The sequence below is a fragment of the Crinia signifera genome, chromosome 12 (assembly GCF_055691185.1).
Source record: "Crinia signifera chromosome 12, ASM5569118v1, whole genome shotgun sequence".
Lineage (NCBI taxonomy): Eukaryota > Metazoa > Chordata > Amphibia > Anura > Myobatrachidae > Crinia > Crinia signifera.
In genome coordinates, this window is record NC_139228.1 from 25,989,686 (window position 1) to 26,006,375 (window position 16,690).

The 16,690-nt window shown below is 42.4% G+C and overlaps 1 protein-coding gene across 11 annotated transcripts in view; it reads right to left on the reverse strand.

Annotated features, from left to right (window-relative positions):
• CDIN1 (CDAN1 interacting nuclease 1) overlaps nucleotides 1–16,690 on the reverse strand; it is a 284,765-nt gene that overhangs the window by 212,217 nt on the left and 55,858 nt on the right. For all 11 annotated transcript variants that reach the window (XM_083166853.1, XM_083166848.1, XM_083166845.1 and 8 more), the window contains one exon: nucleotides 7,984–8,056. In XM_083166853.1, coding sequence (XP_083022979.1) covers nucleotides 7,984–8,056 — 73 coding nt within the window. The remainder of the gene's footprint in view (nucleotides 1–7,983; nucleotides 8,057–16,690) is intronic.

Sequence of the window (16,690 nt, forward strand, 5' to 3'; positions counted from 1 at the left end):
GGGCTCAGTGCTGTCTTTACTCGCCTCTGACCTAATACACATATAAAAAACAATTCTAAGTATCGCAAAAAAAAAATACTGCCTTTAACACACCATAAACCCAGAGGAAAAAAATTGTTCCACAGGCTTACCCCGACTTTTTAGCACTATGCCGCTTATCCTCCTCCATGGTACCAGCGGGCGCTATCCTCAATATGTATATATGGATTTGCCCTAGAACATGCTTTCTATTAGGTTCACATCATGAGCCACGAAAGACAAAAAAAAAACAGTATCCTGTACAGTACTCCTACCAGCCTCCGGCCGAAAAACTCCACACAGTTCTGTCACCGTAGGTCTCTGCACAGCGTCTTAGATGAGAGCATCGCTGCAGGTCCTCGCTACATCCGTCTTCCGCCCACAGCCGTCGCGTCACAGGCACTTCCGCCTTTACGCTGACGGCGGGGCTGGTCACTGACTCGCGTCCAGAGACGCCTCGCGTGCCACGCCACCTGAGGACGCCGCCGCTCAGCCATCCTGATGGCATCCGGCACCTGGGCTGAAGCCCGCTGAAGGCCGGCTTCACCTTCCCATCCCCGCTGACACCAGGTATCTCGGCAGGGGGGAACTTCAAAGCGCATTTTCATGGGGTAAGCCTGATACTGCCCACTTTAGGAAAGGAAAAAAAGACACTGAGATTAAGAGGAGGTGGCTTATATGGACGTGAGGAGGTCTTTTTTTCCTTTCCCAAAGTACTGCCCAAATGGGGAGGAACCCAGTGATTGGCTGCCATGGGGAGGTAGAAGAAAGAACAGTTAATAATGTTACCAACAACCAATAGGCATGAATTTAGGAACAGCTAGAGTGCTGGTGAGGGACTTTATATTGCATGCCCAATTCTCCTAAGCATACTTACCAAATTTATGGGATAAGGTAAATGTTGCGCTGGGAATTATCAGCAACATATTCATGATGGAGCGATTTAATCAGAAAAAGAGGGCTGCCGTAGGCAGCCACTGGGAACTTGCTCAACTTCGCTAGCGTACAAGAGAGCCGCCTAAGATCCAGAGCAATACCAGAAGACCCCTAGGCCTATATGCCCTGGGGCTGGTTGAATGGGTGACCTTACGTTTCCAGATTTTCCTGCTGTAGTGCTTATACTGCATCTTCAATTGCATTTTTTCTGCCTTTAATTATGTTTTATTATAAGATAACAGTAAACAAATGAAACCATTTGTGTGCCAAGTGAATTTGTCTAAAGTGGTGTAAAAATTGCCAAGCAAACATTTTTTATTCATCATAAAGACCTGTAATGTTTACCTTATATATAGGAAATATAAAAAAATAATTATTTGAATTAATATAACAAATGTGAGCGACGTTGGCATTTTGAGGCGGATATTTTGCACATCTCTCACAGAGATTTTGACACTCAAAGGGTTAAAGAACAGCTCTGATTTATAAATTAAAAAAAAAACGTAAAAATGACCCGGGCGTTAACTTTCACACTATTTTTTAAAATATCAACTGCAACGTAAAAGAAATTAAAGCCAGCGTAAAGAGGATTAAATCTCTAGACATGAAAAAAGAGAAGAGAGCTGTAAAATGCACACAAAAAAATAAAATAAAGACAACCGGAACCGTATCTTGTCACTATGACTTATGTGATAGCACAGTAGTTGTGTTTTACCGAATACAGTTGCATTCGTTTCTATATTGATCAAATCCAAAATATATTTTTTTGAGGGGGAAAAAATAAAAACAAAGTCACTATATAGTATAAGAAATATCTTAATAGACATCACGTTTACGGTCAGTCTATTAACTTTACAATTACTCCCACTCAATGAATTTTGCTTTACTGGGTCTGATGCCGGCTAATCTGCCTGCCTTGCCCTTGTGCTGGCTGACGCGAGTCGTATAGAAGTAGGTCCAAAGCAATCAGACCGCCTGACGTTGACAAATGGCCAGGCTGCGGCAGACTTGTGGAGAGGGGAAAGGAGGGAGGGAGCGGAGACACATTCACTTTAATCTCTTTCTTGATTAAATCTAAAGCCGTGCTGTTCTGACATCATGTGATTTGCTCACAAAGCGTCGGCGCGTTACAGCATGCTGGGTAGAAAATGTTACATTACCACTTCCTTCTAAAAGAGTGAAGACAAAAATAAAAGACTTCGTGTAAATATCTAAAATGATCCTTCTTAAAAAAAAAAATTACGCAATAACTTTATTTGTAAATAATTCAAATACAATCGTTAGAATGTAAACACCCAAATAAGTCAAACAAACAAAAATAAAAATCCCCACCAGCATCTGAAATCGGTACCGATTCCAATGACGCCGCTTCCGCAAGCGAAATTCCATTTCTTATTAAGGATCTTCGGGATCCCTTCCTGCATCCGGGACGTTTGCCGGAGATAATAAGTGTTCACGGTAAACAAATATATATATATCCAAAAGGGAAAATATAAATATAAACAGGATGACACAGTCGGGAACGCATCCTCCCCGGGGCGGCGTGCGTACATCTTAAATCTTTTTGTTACAGAGAGAATATTTAACCTGCCTGTAAAATATATGAGTTAAGCGCAGCGTTCCTACTGATGAACTGCGAAAGCGAGACAGGTTTAACTTGGCAAGCCGCGGTGCGCACAATAGACCTTTAAAAAAGAGCGAGCTGCATTAAAAACCCGGAAAAAGATGAAATGCCGCCAAGAATTATTTGCTGCCTTTCTACTTTATTGTTAGATTACCTATGTGCCTAAAGGCAGGACTCAAAAGGTAAACATAACACCGGGTAATAAAAAATGCAGGCGATGAAACGGTCTCTCTCTTTTTTTCCCCTTCGCCAGACTAGGCAAATATTTATGGCGTAGTTGACAAACTCATGCCTAGTAAAAGAAGCAGCAGAGAGAGCAATTACCCTGATATTCATGGCTCACTTTGAATATTGCACTGAACATTACTCATAAATCTTTTACGAGAAGATCCCCTGAGCTCACTTAACAGCCAGTTTTAATCATGCAGTTGACATGGAGAAAATAACAAAATGTATTTTTTCAGTGGCAAATTAATTTAAGTTTGAACCTCCTCCTGAAGCGCTGCTCTTTTCATCTCGTCTCGTTTTTTTATTTTTTTATTTTATTATTATTATTAGTAGCGGCAGAGTATTTCCTCCTACCCTCTTGCCGAGCCCGGCGTTATTGTGCGGGGAGGAGGATTTCCAGGGCGGAAGGACAGAACAACAACAACAACAACGCGAGCAGAGAATTCACAAGCAGAACAAAAGGCGTTTAATGCTAAAGATGTTTTATTTCTGGCCATAGGTGCGTGGCGGGGCTTCAGGAGAACGCTCATCTGCGGAGAGGTCAGGCAAGGTCAGAGCTTCCAGATACCCACAGATGGGAAAGGAAACATTGCTTGGAAGGAGATTGTGTCGTAGGCGCAATACGTTTTGTTACTATGCAATTCAACATTCGAGTACAGAGCTCGGAAAAAATATATAAAATATAAATAGCCAATGGCAACATAGACTGCGAACTGGACACAGCGGCGTACTAAAAAATATGTATAAAAAATAATGGCATTTCTAGTTTGTTTGTACCGGCCCATATACAGGGCAGGTGTAAGTCATGTGCATCCTTGTGCTTAATACAAAGCAACATTGTTACCTAGCTCACCTGCGGTTCCCTAGGTAACAAATATAACTGACATAACCGTGACATGGTCTTAAAGCTATATCACATGCATTACCCCCTGATACCCCCCAACCTCCCTCCAAAAATGGACGTCTCTTGCAAAAATACTGATCCCACTGCTAGGTAAATTTACTAAAATTGGAGTTCTTTTGAAGATGGGCTGTTTCCCATAGCAACCAATCAGATATCCATTTTTTAAGAAGGTGCTATATAAATGATTGGTTGCTACGGGCAAACTCCCATCTTAAATAGAACTTCCATCGTAAAATAATCAATCAGTAAACGTTTCCCTTTAACACGGTTTCTCCAGAGTCCTATTTTTAAAAAAAAGATTAAAATATGTTATGTAATATATTTTTGGAACCGATGCACGAAAGTACTGAATGTATAGAATGTACTGAATTCCAGTATTCATGACCAAAACATTTCATTAAAAAAAAAAAATGAATACATCTAAAAAGATTATTCACATCTGCCCATATACAATACTGTACGTGTCCTCAAAAACACAATTTCCTCGACTCCACCAGTGGAAGAAACCGTATCACCTGTTTTTTTTATATGTAAATACATGCAAAACAACATTGCCTTCTTAAGGTGCATACACAAGGAGCAGTTTGGCATACAATGTGGGAGTTTCGGTACTACCAATCGTTCCGTGTGTATGAACAATATCTACAGTATGCTGATGCGCGTACCCGTCGTTCGTTACAAGGTCTGTTATGCTAATTGTTTCATGTGTGTGCATGGCGAACGTTTTGGTAAAAGCCTATTGACCAACCAAGCCTCACTTACAGCAGCACTGCACAGAGATAAAATTGTGGGTGCTTTTTTTTCCTCTTTAGCCACACCCTTTACTTAAATTTACCCAAGACCAGATCAATCTTGTGTATTTTTGTGATAAACAATAATAGTTATTGATCGATCGTTCATGTTTGTACAACCGTTCACTATTTCACACCAAATAGTTTGTCCAGGAATTCTGAGGAAATCATTAACTATATTGGATCATTTCCCAAATCTATCCGTGTGTATGCACCTTTAAGGTGGCCATACACATGCAGATTTATCTTCAGATCTGGCGGGTTGAAACAAAAACCTGGTTATGGATGAGAGCAGATGACAGTTGACCATTTGCTTGAAAATGCTGAAAAACTGACAAACTGTCACTCATCCATAACCATGTTTTTGTTCCAAACAGCCAGATCTGAAGATAAATCTTACTACACCTTTAGAGTTGGTGCAACACCATGTTAGGGAAGGTACTAAACCACCAACGGTGTGCAATCAAAGGTTTCATACTGATGGTATTACCACCAATAGGGGATTTCAAATGGATAAAATCTCAAAGCTTTTAAGTTCTGGTCATGCCCGATGCAGTTCCTGCTCCTTCCTGCACACCCAGACCTGTGAACCTGAAATCGTGGCCCCCGATTGATTAAAAAAAAAGTAATGGTAAAACCCTCAATGGCCATCATTACACCATTTGGGAGATGCTGCAGAGGTGTAGCAGGCAGCCTTGTGATCTAATTAAGGTACAGTGCCCCCTTTTGCCATTAATGTGGAGAGATCTGCATGGCACACATTATTACACGACAGACAGGTTGGATTTATGACGTTTCACAATGTCAGAATCATTTAATGGGGATGAGCAGCAGCAGCAGGGATGGACAAACTTGCAAGGCTCGATAGAAGAAAATGGTAGCCCTTGGATGACCCAATCATATTACTCTTTTTAGTGCAAATGAAATAGTTTTGCAAGAGCGCAAATTTGCAGCCCACTGTGGCATATGGTGGTTAATCAGACCAGATTGCATGGCTGCAAATTGGCAGGCCGGGCGATAATCGATAGCGTTATTTGGTAGTAACTGGATGTTTTCTGGGAGTGTCAGGGAAAATGCAGGCATGCCCAGGGGTTTGAGGGGGAAGACTGGGGGGGGGGGGGGGGGGGGGGGGTGATTGATATCAGCGTTGGCCTTGCACAGCCTGTTTCTCTCGCAGCCGCTGAGTAGGACCTGGGGCTTCGAAACCTTCACAGACTTGCACCGGGCGGTATTTCACTCTGGCTGGGCTGGCTCATACCTGAGATCTACAAAGTAGCAGCCCACCAATCAGGTCTGAGTAAAGCTCTGTACATACAGAGCAATATTATCACTGAGCAATATATTGCTCAGCGTCCAGTTTTCATCAGCGACCAGAGATGGTCACTGATAAAAACGAGACTCTGTCGGGGGAAGCCGCTGGGTGCAGGAGCACGCTCCTCAGACCAGCGACCACCCCAGTGCTGATCACAGGAGCACGCTTCCGGCAACAGTCGCAGAGATAAGTATGGGTGTAAGCCCCTATCTCCTTGGCTTGAGGATCTTCACAGGGAGGACTAGACAAGTATTGCTTAATCCTTTAAATATCAAGGGAATTTGTCAAAGCAGGTGTGAAAATTGTGAAGCAAACATTTTTATTCTTCATAATGTCCTGTAATGTTACCTTATATAGGAAATATAATCTTTTTTTACACAATATTAGTTACTTGAATTTAAATAACAAGTGTGAGCGACGCTGGCATTTGTATCGGACATTTTGGGCATCTCTCACAGCACATACCATAGTAGCACACCGAGGTTTAGTCTACCAAGTTCCCCTAAACCAGACGTTCCCAAACGCCCACGATTCCAATCCAGGTTTTAAGGATATCCTTACTTAAGCACAGGTAACTAGAGTACCTAAGACATTTAACCATTTGGGGTCAAGCATGGCTATCCTTAAAACTCTATGGCCCTCCAGCTGTTGTAAAATTACATGTCCCATCATGGCCTGCCACAGTTTTGCTATTAGGGAATGCTAATACTCTGGCAAGGCATGCTGGGATGTGTTAACGTTGTGGGATAACGTTGCCAGAGCTGAAGGTTATCCCATTTGACTGAGCTGGATCATATGCTATTCTGTGTACATCCTGCCCCCAACGCTGCCTCATTATCTCGGTTCCCGGATCAAATGGTCAACAGTCCCTAAGTGGACCAGAATTGGAGAACATTGAATGGGTTCGACACCTGTAAAAAGGTCAACATGCACTAGGTTTACACAGATAAGTCAACACAAGCCAAAGGCCTACGTGGAAAGGGTTGACACGGGGAGACGTCAACTTGAGTTTTTCCATTTTTTTTATGTCTATGTAGACATCGGTCGACATGAACCCCCAATTAGTGTAATGCATTCCCTCGATGCACTCAGCACACTAATATCCCACTACGTCCACTCGGATTGTGAAGAACAAGGTCGAAAATGAAAAAAATGCACGTTAACCTTTTCTTGTGTTGGCCTTGTGTCAAGCTCGACCTTTTCCTTGTGTCGACCGGATACCAATCATAGTCAGCAAAATTGTACATGAACAGGGCAAATTACTTTTCACACTGGGAATTTCAAAATATTTACTAATCCATTAACCCTTTCAGGTCCAACGTCTAGTCAGGATCAACAGCCCTAGCGCTATTAGCAGATCCAGTGGTGAGACACTTTCACATAAGAACATTAACATCATTTAACATTCAATGTAGACCGTTTTTGAATAATGAAAAAAAAAATTTTTAATTAAACATTTAAATTAGACTGTTTTGAATTTCCAGAAAATGCAACAACATACGCATAATCCCAGGGTAATTCTAACTGTAATGTATGTGGAGGAAAGTCATGTGGATTCAGGCTGCTACCGCCTGTGTACGCCAAACATCCATGTACCTCCACTTCGTATGTTGTCCTACCCACTGCAGTAGCAACCATCAATATCAGTGTTCTGGACAGGCACCCACACTCCAGGCCGGGAGCAATAGATCCGTCCACACGCTACTGAAGTTAGATTACACACCACTGACACTCCCATGACAGCCCCACACGTGTGCATTGTGACCGCCCAAAATAACGCCAATTTCAATGTATCGGCACTTGCAGTCTGAGCACGTGTTGTATCAAGCATACCCTCCCAAGCACAGTTACGATCATGGGTTCAATTCCCACCATGGCGGCATTTGTATATTCTCCCCATACTTGCATGGGTTTCCTCCGGGTGCTCCGGTTTCCTTCCACAATCCAAAAATATACTGGTAGGTCAATTGGCTCCCAACAAAATGAACCCTAGAATGAATGTGTGTACATGTACATGTGGTAGGGAATATAGAATGTAAGCTCCACTGGGGCAGGGACTGATGTGAATGTTCAAATATTCTTTGTACAGCGCTGCGGAATATGTGTGCGCTATATAAATAACTGGTAATAAATACAAATAATTTGGGGTAAAAGAGTGAAAAATACTCACGTGGAGGTCCATCCTGGTCTTGGAGGAACCTCTCCAAAATAATCCGTGCAATAAGGGCTGGAGAAAAGTCTACCTGTAATGGAGAAAGGAGACCATAAAGAGCGATTTGTATAACGCACTATAAACGAGTCTAAATGAAATATTTCAGTTAGGTCATAAGTACATGATGAATGCAGGACATACATACACGGTACATACAGGGGACTAAATTAACCCTAGCGTGAATGTTTGTGTGCATACACTCTTTGTAATGTGTGTACATCTGATCGGGTATATAGAGTGTGAGCACCACTGGTGCGGAGGCTGATGTGACTGATACGCTCTCTGTAAGGTGTATGTGATAGGGAATATAGAGTGCATGCTGGATATTAATCTACTTAAATTGCCGGTCAGGGCCAAAGTTCTCACCAGAGAACATAGAACGCTCCGCACACAGCGCTGAGTGATCTTGCAGAGCTTTCTGAGTGATCTACAGTAGCATCGCTCAGAACGTAAAGCAAAATCTCCCCATGTGTAGGCTCCTGTAGAAGCAGCGTCATATTCACAAAACAATTAGATGCAAATATCGGTACTTGTTTAGTTTCACGGCGGCAGTATGGCCGCCGTGAACTTCCGGCTGCTGCGCTCACTAAACTATCAAAAATAAGGTAAATTAACTCTATGCCAATGAAGATAGTTCATACCCCTACTATCCACGTTGGCATAGAGTTAATTTTGGATAGCGTGGCGAGCGCAGCGAGCCACCAAGCCCGCAAGGGGACTCAGACGCACGGCCGCTGCCGCCGTGAAACTAAACAAGTACCCAAATATATGTGCAATTCACCTTTAAGCAGGAAACCTGCTTGTAACAGTAGGTGCTAGGAGCCAACAATGATGGCACTATTAGCTTCCCGATTGGCTGATTACACACTGACCAAACCGGCTTCAGTACTGCAACGATATTACACCAAGTCATGCATTTGTGCCATGTCATAGTCATTTGGGTAACTGGATTCACATTTAATTCTTCAAGGGGAAAACATATATTCCTATATTTATCAACATTGTATATGGAAAATGGGTCTCAGTCTATATAAAAAAGAATTTGTCAGGTAAAACCACCACAAAACATGCACCAACATCACACAGAGCAATATGACATGCACAAAGCACACGGGGACTCAGAGGACCCAGCACTCCAATTCCCCCCAGTAATCTAATCTAGGTCTTCAAATACTACAGTTGTTCCAAGACACCTTTGTAAGTGTGAGAGCAGAGACAGTGACTTGCCTGAATATCCCTGCATAATGAGCACCCTGACAGCTTTCAAGGCTCATAATCACACCGTCCTTTCATCTTGATTTAGAAACTAGGCTTTAGAATCAGTGTTTGTTTTACACACACAAGCCCTGTGCGATCATCTGAGCCACAAGGGCTGGCTGCGTTCTCCAGCCCTGGACCAGGAAGAGGTCCACAGCTCCGGATGGGAGTAGGACCTCTAGTTCTAGTTTTGTCTCCACGTTTCAGACCAGTGGTTTCCAATAGTAATACAGGTTGAGTATCCCTTATCCAAAATGCTCGGGACCAGGAGAATTTTGGATAACGGATTATTCCGTATTTCGGAATATTTTAATATTTCAATGATGTATTTTGAAGTATCTTGCATTTATGCTGTATAAACACATAATATACACACAAATATATTTTATTACCACATAAAATACACACAAACATATTTTAATTGTTCAAAAAACAAGGTTTCAAAATGTGAAACAAAATGTGTGTACTATCTCAGCACTGAATTTGAATGCCAAGCAATCATTGTCTTGCACATATATAGTGCCAGTTACATATCATGTCACCAGTAGTGCTGTTACAAATGTCCCCAGTGAGTTTTTAGCAAAAAAAAAATTTTTCACTTTCTGGAATGTCCGTATTTCGGAATAATTCGGATAACGGATATTCGGATACGGGATACTCGACCTGTACCTTAAAGCTATCCAGTCTCTCACACAAAGAGTATTTGTTAAACTAATGACACGGTCTGTGCCTTACGGAAGGAAAACCGCAGAGGAACGGAGTTGGTGGCATTATAAGGCATCTAGACTGAGAACATGAAGACTTGCGTGATGAGGAATGTGCACATTATGCAGAAGACACGTCTGCAGCCTTGCATTTCACGAGGACACATTATAAAGATAGTAAGGCATTACTAATAGATACGTTTAAAAAAAAAAAAAAACTGCTTGGATGAAGAACTTGTAAAATAACTGGCATGCGGATACCAAACTTAATATTTGACCATTACGTTTTATTTCCCTCTCCTGCCCAGACATTGGTGGGCAGTGCTAGAGGATGACCAACAGGAGGGAGGGGACCAGCAGTTAGGGGGGAGGGTCACTGTGCCGTCATTCGGTGTGGCGAAACATCAGAACTGTGCCATTGATGGAAACTCACCAGCCTTCCATAGCAAACCATTAAGGATTTCTAACCATCAATTATTAATGTCTACTGTTCTAAGAGGCAGGTATGTGATCAATAGTTGGAGGATATACGGATTCTTGTAGTTCAATGTTAGGTGATCCTATGGTGCTCTCAACATAGAAATATATAAATCTGTGTTATGTATTGACAGAAAATTACATGCTGGGATGTGTAGTTCAACAACAGCTGGAGGGCCGAAGGTTCCGCATCCCCGTCACATAGCATAGGACCATGGTCTGGTGGTGGCTTAAGGTGCCCACACACACACAGTAAGATTTTTTTTAAACGAAAAGGCAACTTTCGACCAATCAGAGCAACCAATCGTTTCAAAAGCTTTCAATGCACGTACCCGATGGTCATTCATCTAGCTCGCTGATCCCTTAAACATGCGGAAAGACGAATGACCTGTTGGGCATGATTTGGCACACATTGCTCTCTGTGTAGGCATGATGAACGATGTGGCAATGATGACCTATAGTAATCACTGAAAACATTCCCGCCCTTGCACTACCCTCTTTGTAAAATGATACCTCCCTACTGGTTTGGCGGATAACATTCCGGTTACTGTACTGCAGCCGACTCCAAGAGACTAGCTCAATGCATGACCGTAAACCCGAAGGGAATGCAAAACTAACTGGTCCTAAGGTCGGCCGCATTAAGCTATACAGTCAATAGGTCGACATGTATTAGGGAGACATGGTCAAAAGGTCAGCATTACGATGGTCAGCAGAATAATGGTCAACATAATTTTTTCACATTGTTTTAATTTTTAACCTTTTCATAGTTTACCATCCAAGTGGACTATGATTGGGAACGCTCATGTGCAACAGTAGCGGGGAGAGGAACCTTGCTCCAAACATGGCAAGCGAAGCGGTACTCTAAATCTGGATCTTCATCCTAAAAAGTGAAAATGGACACCCCAGAAACCCATTTTCGTGTGAACCTTTTGCTTGCATCAACATTTTCCACACGTCCCTTGTGCAAGTCAACCTAGAATTTTTTACCATCAACCTAATGACCCATAGCCATACAAATTTTGGAAGGAAGGCAATTTTAACAAAGATGGCCTTCAACATTTTCTGAAAATAGATCTATTTCATGCAATAAGCAATACCCCTTTCATATCGCACCTCAAACCCGTATCAAAGCACCAGATTATAACCTGGGTCAACAAATTTGACCCAAGATATAAGAAGGGTTAAACCCAACCGCCATGTGTATAATGGGCAACCGAGGACCAATGTAAAAGTGCCAGACCTGGGTAGGTTGCCTATATTTGTAATTATGTCTAATGCCATATCTATTGCAGTACACATGTACAGTACAGGAACACGTACATGTAATATGTTTAAATCCGATACATTTTTGCTATTTCTAACACGCACCCACTATAACTATTATAAGACCAAATGCTTAAATGAAAAACAACAGTACCCTATGCGCAAGTACACCGGATACACACAGGGCATACGTACTGTACTAATTGACAGATTTTAACTAAACTAATTAATGTTGCAGAAATGGCAGTATTCCAGTAAGGAGTCATTCACCAAGCAGAGCGGAGATGGACGGCTTTTGGAACGCTAAAACTGAATTATCATTCCTGTTTATGGCATTCGGGCATATTCGTTTTATTTAATCTAGAATTAGGGTGGCATGCATTAATAACAAAGTCCGCGCCTGCAGCACCGACTCGCGGAGATATAATCAGATAAATATATACAGCCGCTCAGGTAAGAAATATGGGGATCCGCCGAGATGCATGCAAAACAGCATCACAGGACAGCGCTGCAGATTTAACTGGCCTTCTGCAACCATACCCTGCCACTATGTTATACATCTCTCATCAGATTTTACAGTTTTCACTGATTAAATATATATTGACTCATAAAGAAGCGCCGTTACATCAATCGTCAGCAGATGCGGCGAGGTGTCATTTAAATATTAAGTATCATATAAAAATGGCAGCTTGATTGTTTGGAGGTAATAATGTGTACTGGTTATTGCAACATTTCCCTAATGCATTAAGCAGCGCTCACAACGAGGACACAACAAGGCCTAGGGCAGGGGAAGGAGGTTGTACAAAGGAGGCCGAATATGGAGGAAGAATAAGGAAGAATAAGACCTCAGACGCGGAATTAAATTTAAACAATAAACGTCGTTATACAGTTCAAGCTTTGCTTTTGTTTTCCTCCACAATATAGAGATGACATATTTTTTGTTTTCTGCTAGGACTTCTCTGAATATCTAAAGTTTAATTCTATATGCAATGGAGACAGAGGGTTGTTACATAGAGAATACTGGGGCCAGCTCTAGAACACAAGCTCACGGCTAGACTTGACTGATGGACACTAGCTGATATCCAGTGAGCTTGGCTCTAGAAAGGCGGAGTGAAGACTGACCTGACCCGAGTTTTTCCTGGCTCACCTAACAGTTGGTGGTCTCCATAAGAGCTTATGTAAGGGCAGTGCTACATACGATTCCACATAATACGGCCTAGGGTACCAAATTTCTTCAGACCACCTATAAATAAATTGTGTTTATAGGTTGATATGGTAAAACCCATCATTGACTTCTGTTTGTCCACATACTTTATGATTGGCATCCACCAGCACTGGTTTGGGGCTTTGGGTTGGCAGTAGACCACCAACCCAAAGCACCAAGGAACACAGTTAGGGTACCACTGGGCTACATCATATGAGAATGGCTGGCTACATATAGGCCCTTATTCTGGTTCACCGCAAATTCCTTATCAAATGGACAAAACCATGTGCACTGCAGGTGGGGCAGATGTAACTTGTGCAGAGAGAATTAGATTTGGGTGACTTATTTTGTGTCTGTGCAGGGAAAATACTGACTGCTGTATTTTTACACTGCAATATAGATCTCACTTTGAGGTAGAACCCCACCCAAATCCAATTCTCTCTGCACATGTTACATCTGCCCCACCTGTAGTGCACATGGTTTTGTCCATTTGAGAATAAATTTTCCTTTGTGAGTGAACCAGAATAAGGGCCCTAATCATGTATGATCAGGGCCTACTGTAGCAATATTTATTTGCCAACATGCAAACGTTTAGCTATAGACAATTCAAAATATTTTAGGCAAATGGTCTTTTTTTTTTTTTACCTACAAGCTTAAAAAAATAAAAACGTAACCGAAAGTTTTCAAAAAGTTACACAAAATAATTAACTCAATTGCTAATCTGAAAAACACCAATAGCAGTCGCATCTCAGGGGTTGTCCGGCCAGAGGCCTCCATCTTTGTAAACGTTTAATCCTCAATTTAGCAGCCTCTGGAAGTGAAGGTTGCACTAAAGCAGGCATGTCCAACGTTGGCCCTCCAGATGTTTTGAAACTACACATCCCAGCATGCTTTGCAATAGTTTTAGCATTCTCTAATAGCAAAACTGTGGCAAAGCATGCTGGGATGTGTAGTTTCAAAACATCTGGAGGGCCAATGTTGGACATGCCTGCACTAAAGGATGGTTTGTGCTTGGAAAGGTCAGAATTAGGATATGCTCACTAGGGCGACTCAATTAAGGTCGGCATACATTAGCTCGACCACTGAAGGTCAACAGGGCTTCGGTTGACACCTGAAATAGGTTGACACAGCTAAGGCCAAAAACAAGCATTAGGTCAACAATGGGAAGGTCGACGTTCAAAAGGGCGACATTTGTTGTTCAGGGTTTTTTTGAGCCAACATGTGCCGACAGACGATATTTCATACCTACCAAACACTACGGCGTGGTGGGAGAATATAATAGTGTGTACTGCAGACGCTGGGGGCTGAGACTTGAACCACTTCTGAAGGAATACTTTTAAAAAAATGTACAAAGGCGCAGATGGAACCCATCGGAACCTGTTGCGTGAGAAAAATCCTCGGCAGCTGCACCAGAGCACTTTGTACATACGCTAGATTCAGACTCCGTCACACACAAATGTACAAATGTGACATCACTAACTAGGGGTATCAATACAGTTCTGATGCGCTCAGGTTGTTAAATCTATGCAAAGACCCACAATTTGTGTCAAAAATGTGTTAGTATCCCACTCTGTCAAACATTGTAGCTGGCTGCAGAATTAAGATAATGGGGTCAGAAAGGTCAGACTTACTTTTTATAATTGGAGCTTTTCCATTCATTTTAATAACCAATTCATCACAACTGGGCCTCTAAAGGGATGGTATCGATAGTCTGACTGCTGAAATCCTGCTGTTCAAAAAGCCAATAGTTCCCAGGGCGTATGTCAACCTTAATCTAATGGTTTCCTCTGGCAGCCCAAGTCGGACTCCCCAGCAGCCCAACACGAAGCTCCACCTCCCCTCGCTCAGCAGTCTAACCCTTCACCTAGTACCTAATCCCAGTAGTTACCCTTGGTAGTCTGACCAATGGGTTACCAACACTGTTGGCAATTTGACTACTTTTTAACCTTCGGCTTCCTCACCGCATACCCCTCTATTATTTAAGGTCAGTAATTTAAACAGCGCACACGTATTCTGCAGCACTATACAGAGTATTAGCCACACAGGCAACCCCAGCAAAATAAATAGGCAATCAAAATTATTGGGAAAAGCTTGGTATCAGTTGTGTTCTGGACACATTTACAAATGCAATCAGCATTAGGGCTTTAGACCTGATAGCAAAGCTTATTTTTCAGCAAATGGACAAAACTGTGTTTCATGTAGAGAGCAGTGGCGTAATCATGCAGCAGACCCTGTGCTGGCTTGGGGAGTCAGCGCCAGTGTCTGTGTTGAGAGGCAGGCAGCCACTGCCGGGTAGGGGAGCAGCTTCTCGTGCAGTTACAGCGTAAGAGGGGAGAAGCACACTAGGCGCTGTGTTCCGACAACTGTGCAGCAACGAGGTAAGGGGGGCAGGTAGCTGGCGGTTGTCATAGCTGTACATGGAAGCGGGGAGCCTTTTTGGGTCCACACACCTAGCTAGGGGGAGGGGGTGTAAATTTGCCTGTGATGTCTGCCTATTGGTGTGTGTGTTTTGTGGGTGCAAATTTGCTCATGATTATTCCTATGTGTGTGCATGCGTGTGAAGGGTGAATTTTCCTGTATGTATATGTGTGTGTGTGTGTGTGTGTGTGTGTGTGTGTGTGTGTGTGTGTGTGTGTGTGTGTGTAAGTGGCATTATAGTGTGTTGTGTATTGGGACATTATGGTGTGTGGCTAAGAGTGTAAGGGGCATTAGGGTGTGTGGCGTATAGTGCAGCTGGCATTACGGTGTGTAGCGTAATGTATAAGGGGAATTATGGTGGGGGCGCCAGAAAATATTTTGGCAGGAGAGAGTGAAACGTATAGTTACGTCACAATGTAGATTTGGGTGGGGTGTGTTCAAACTGCAACCTAAATTGCAGTGTAAGAATAAAGCATCCAGTATTTACCCTGCACAGAAACAAAAATAAGGTACTTATGTATTATCTGGGCTCCCATGTTAAATGCACCCCATTTTTTCATACCCCTACTATCCAACTAGGCATGGAGATGATTTTCTATAGTGTAGCGAGCGCAGCGAGCCCCGCGAGGGGACGCGGTCTCATAAGAAAAACGGGAGCCCAGATATTACATAAGTACCCAAAATAACTCCCCCAAATCTAACTCTCTCTGCACGTTACATCTGCCCCACCTGCAGCGCAGCATGGTTTTGTCCATTTACTAAAAGAAGCTTTGCAATCAGGTCTGAATTAGGACCATACTGTAGCAACACACATGTAACACATCACACGTGTAAAAAACTTACAGTGCATACATGTTCATATGCTGAATAACGAGAATGTATGCTAAGCGGTTATTTCCTACATATGTTTGTACCTCTGATATGCGGTCTTACTGTACTGTTTCATAGGACAAATCTGTTGCGTTTTTGAGAACGACAAATATATCGTTTTTATATTTCAGGTTTTGGAATTGTTTTTTTGTGTGAACGAGCGACATTAGGTATGGGGCATTTGCTGAGCATTTTGTTTCATTTATAAAGAAATAATAAAATCTCAGTTTCTATTCCAAAATAAAATACTTAAAGTTCCCCTCCCTTACACAAAACGGAAACTGCTTTCTGCCATTTTATTTGATTTTACGGGGGCCGCCGTTCTGTGTGACCAAATATCAGCCACACTATGCTTGTAAATATTTTCGTTTTCCACGCACTGATTTCATATCTGCCCCCACCACAATTTACGTGGGGCTTTACTCAATAAAACCACATAGTGTTCTATATATTTATAACGGCAATAAACTCG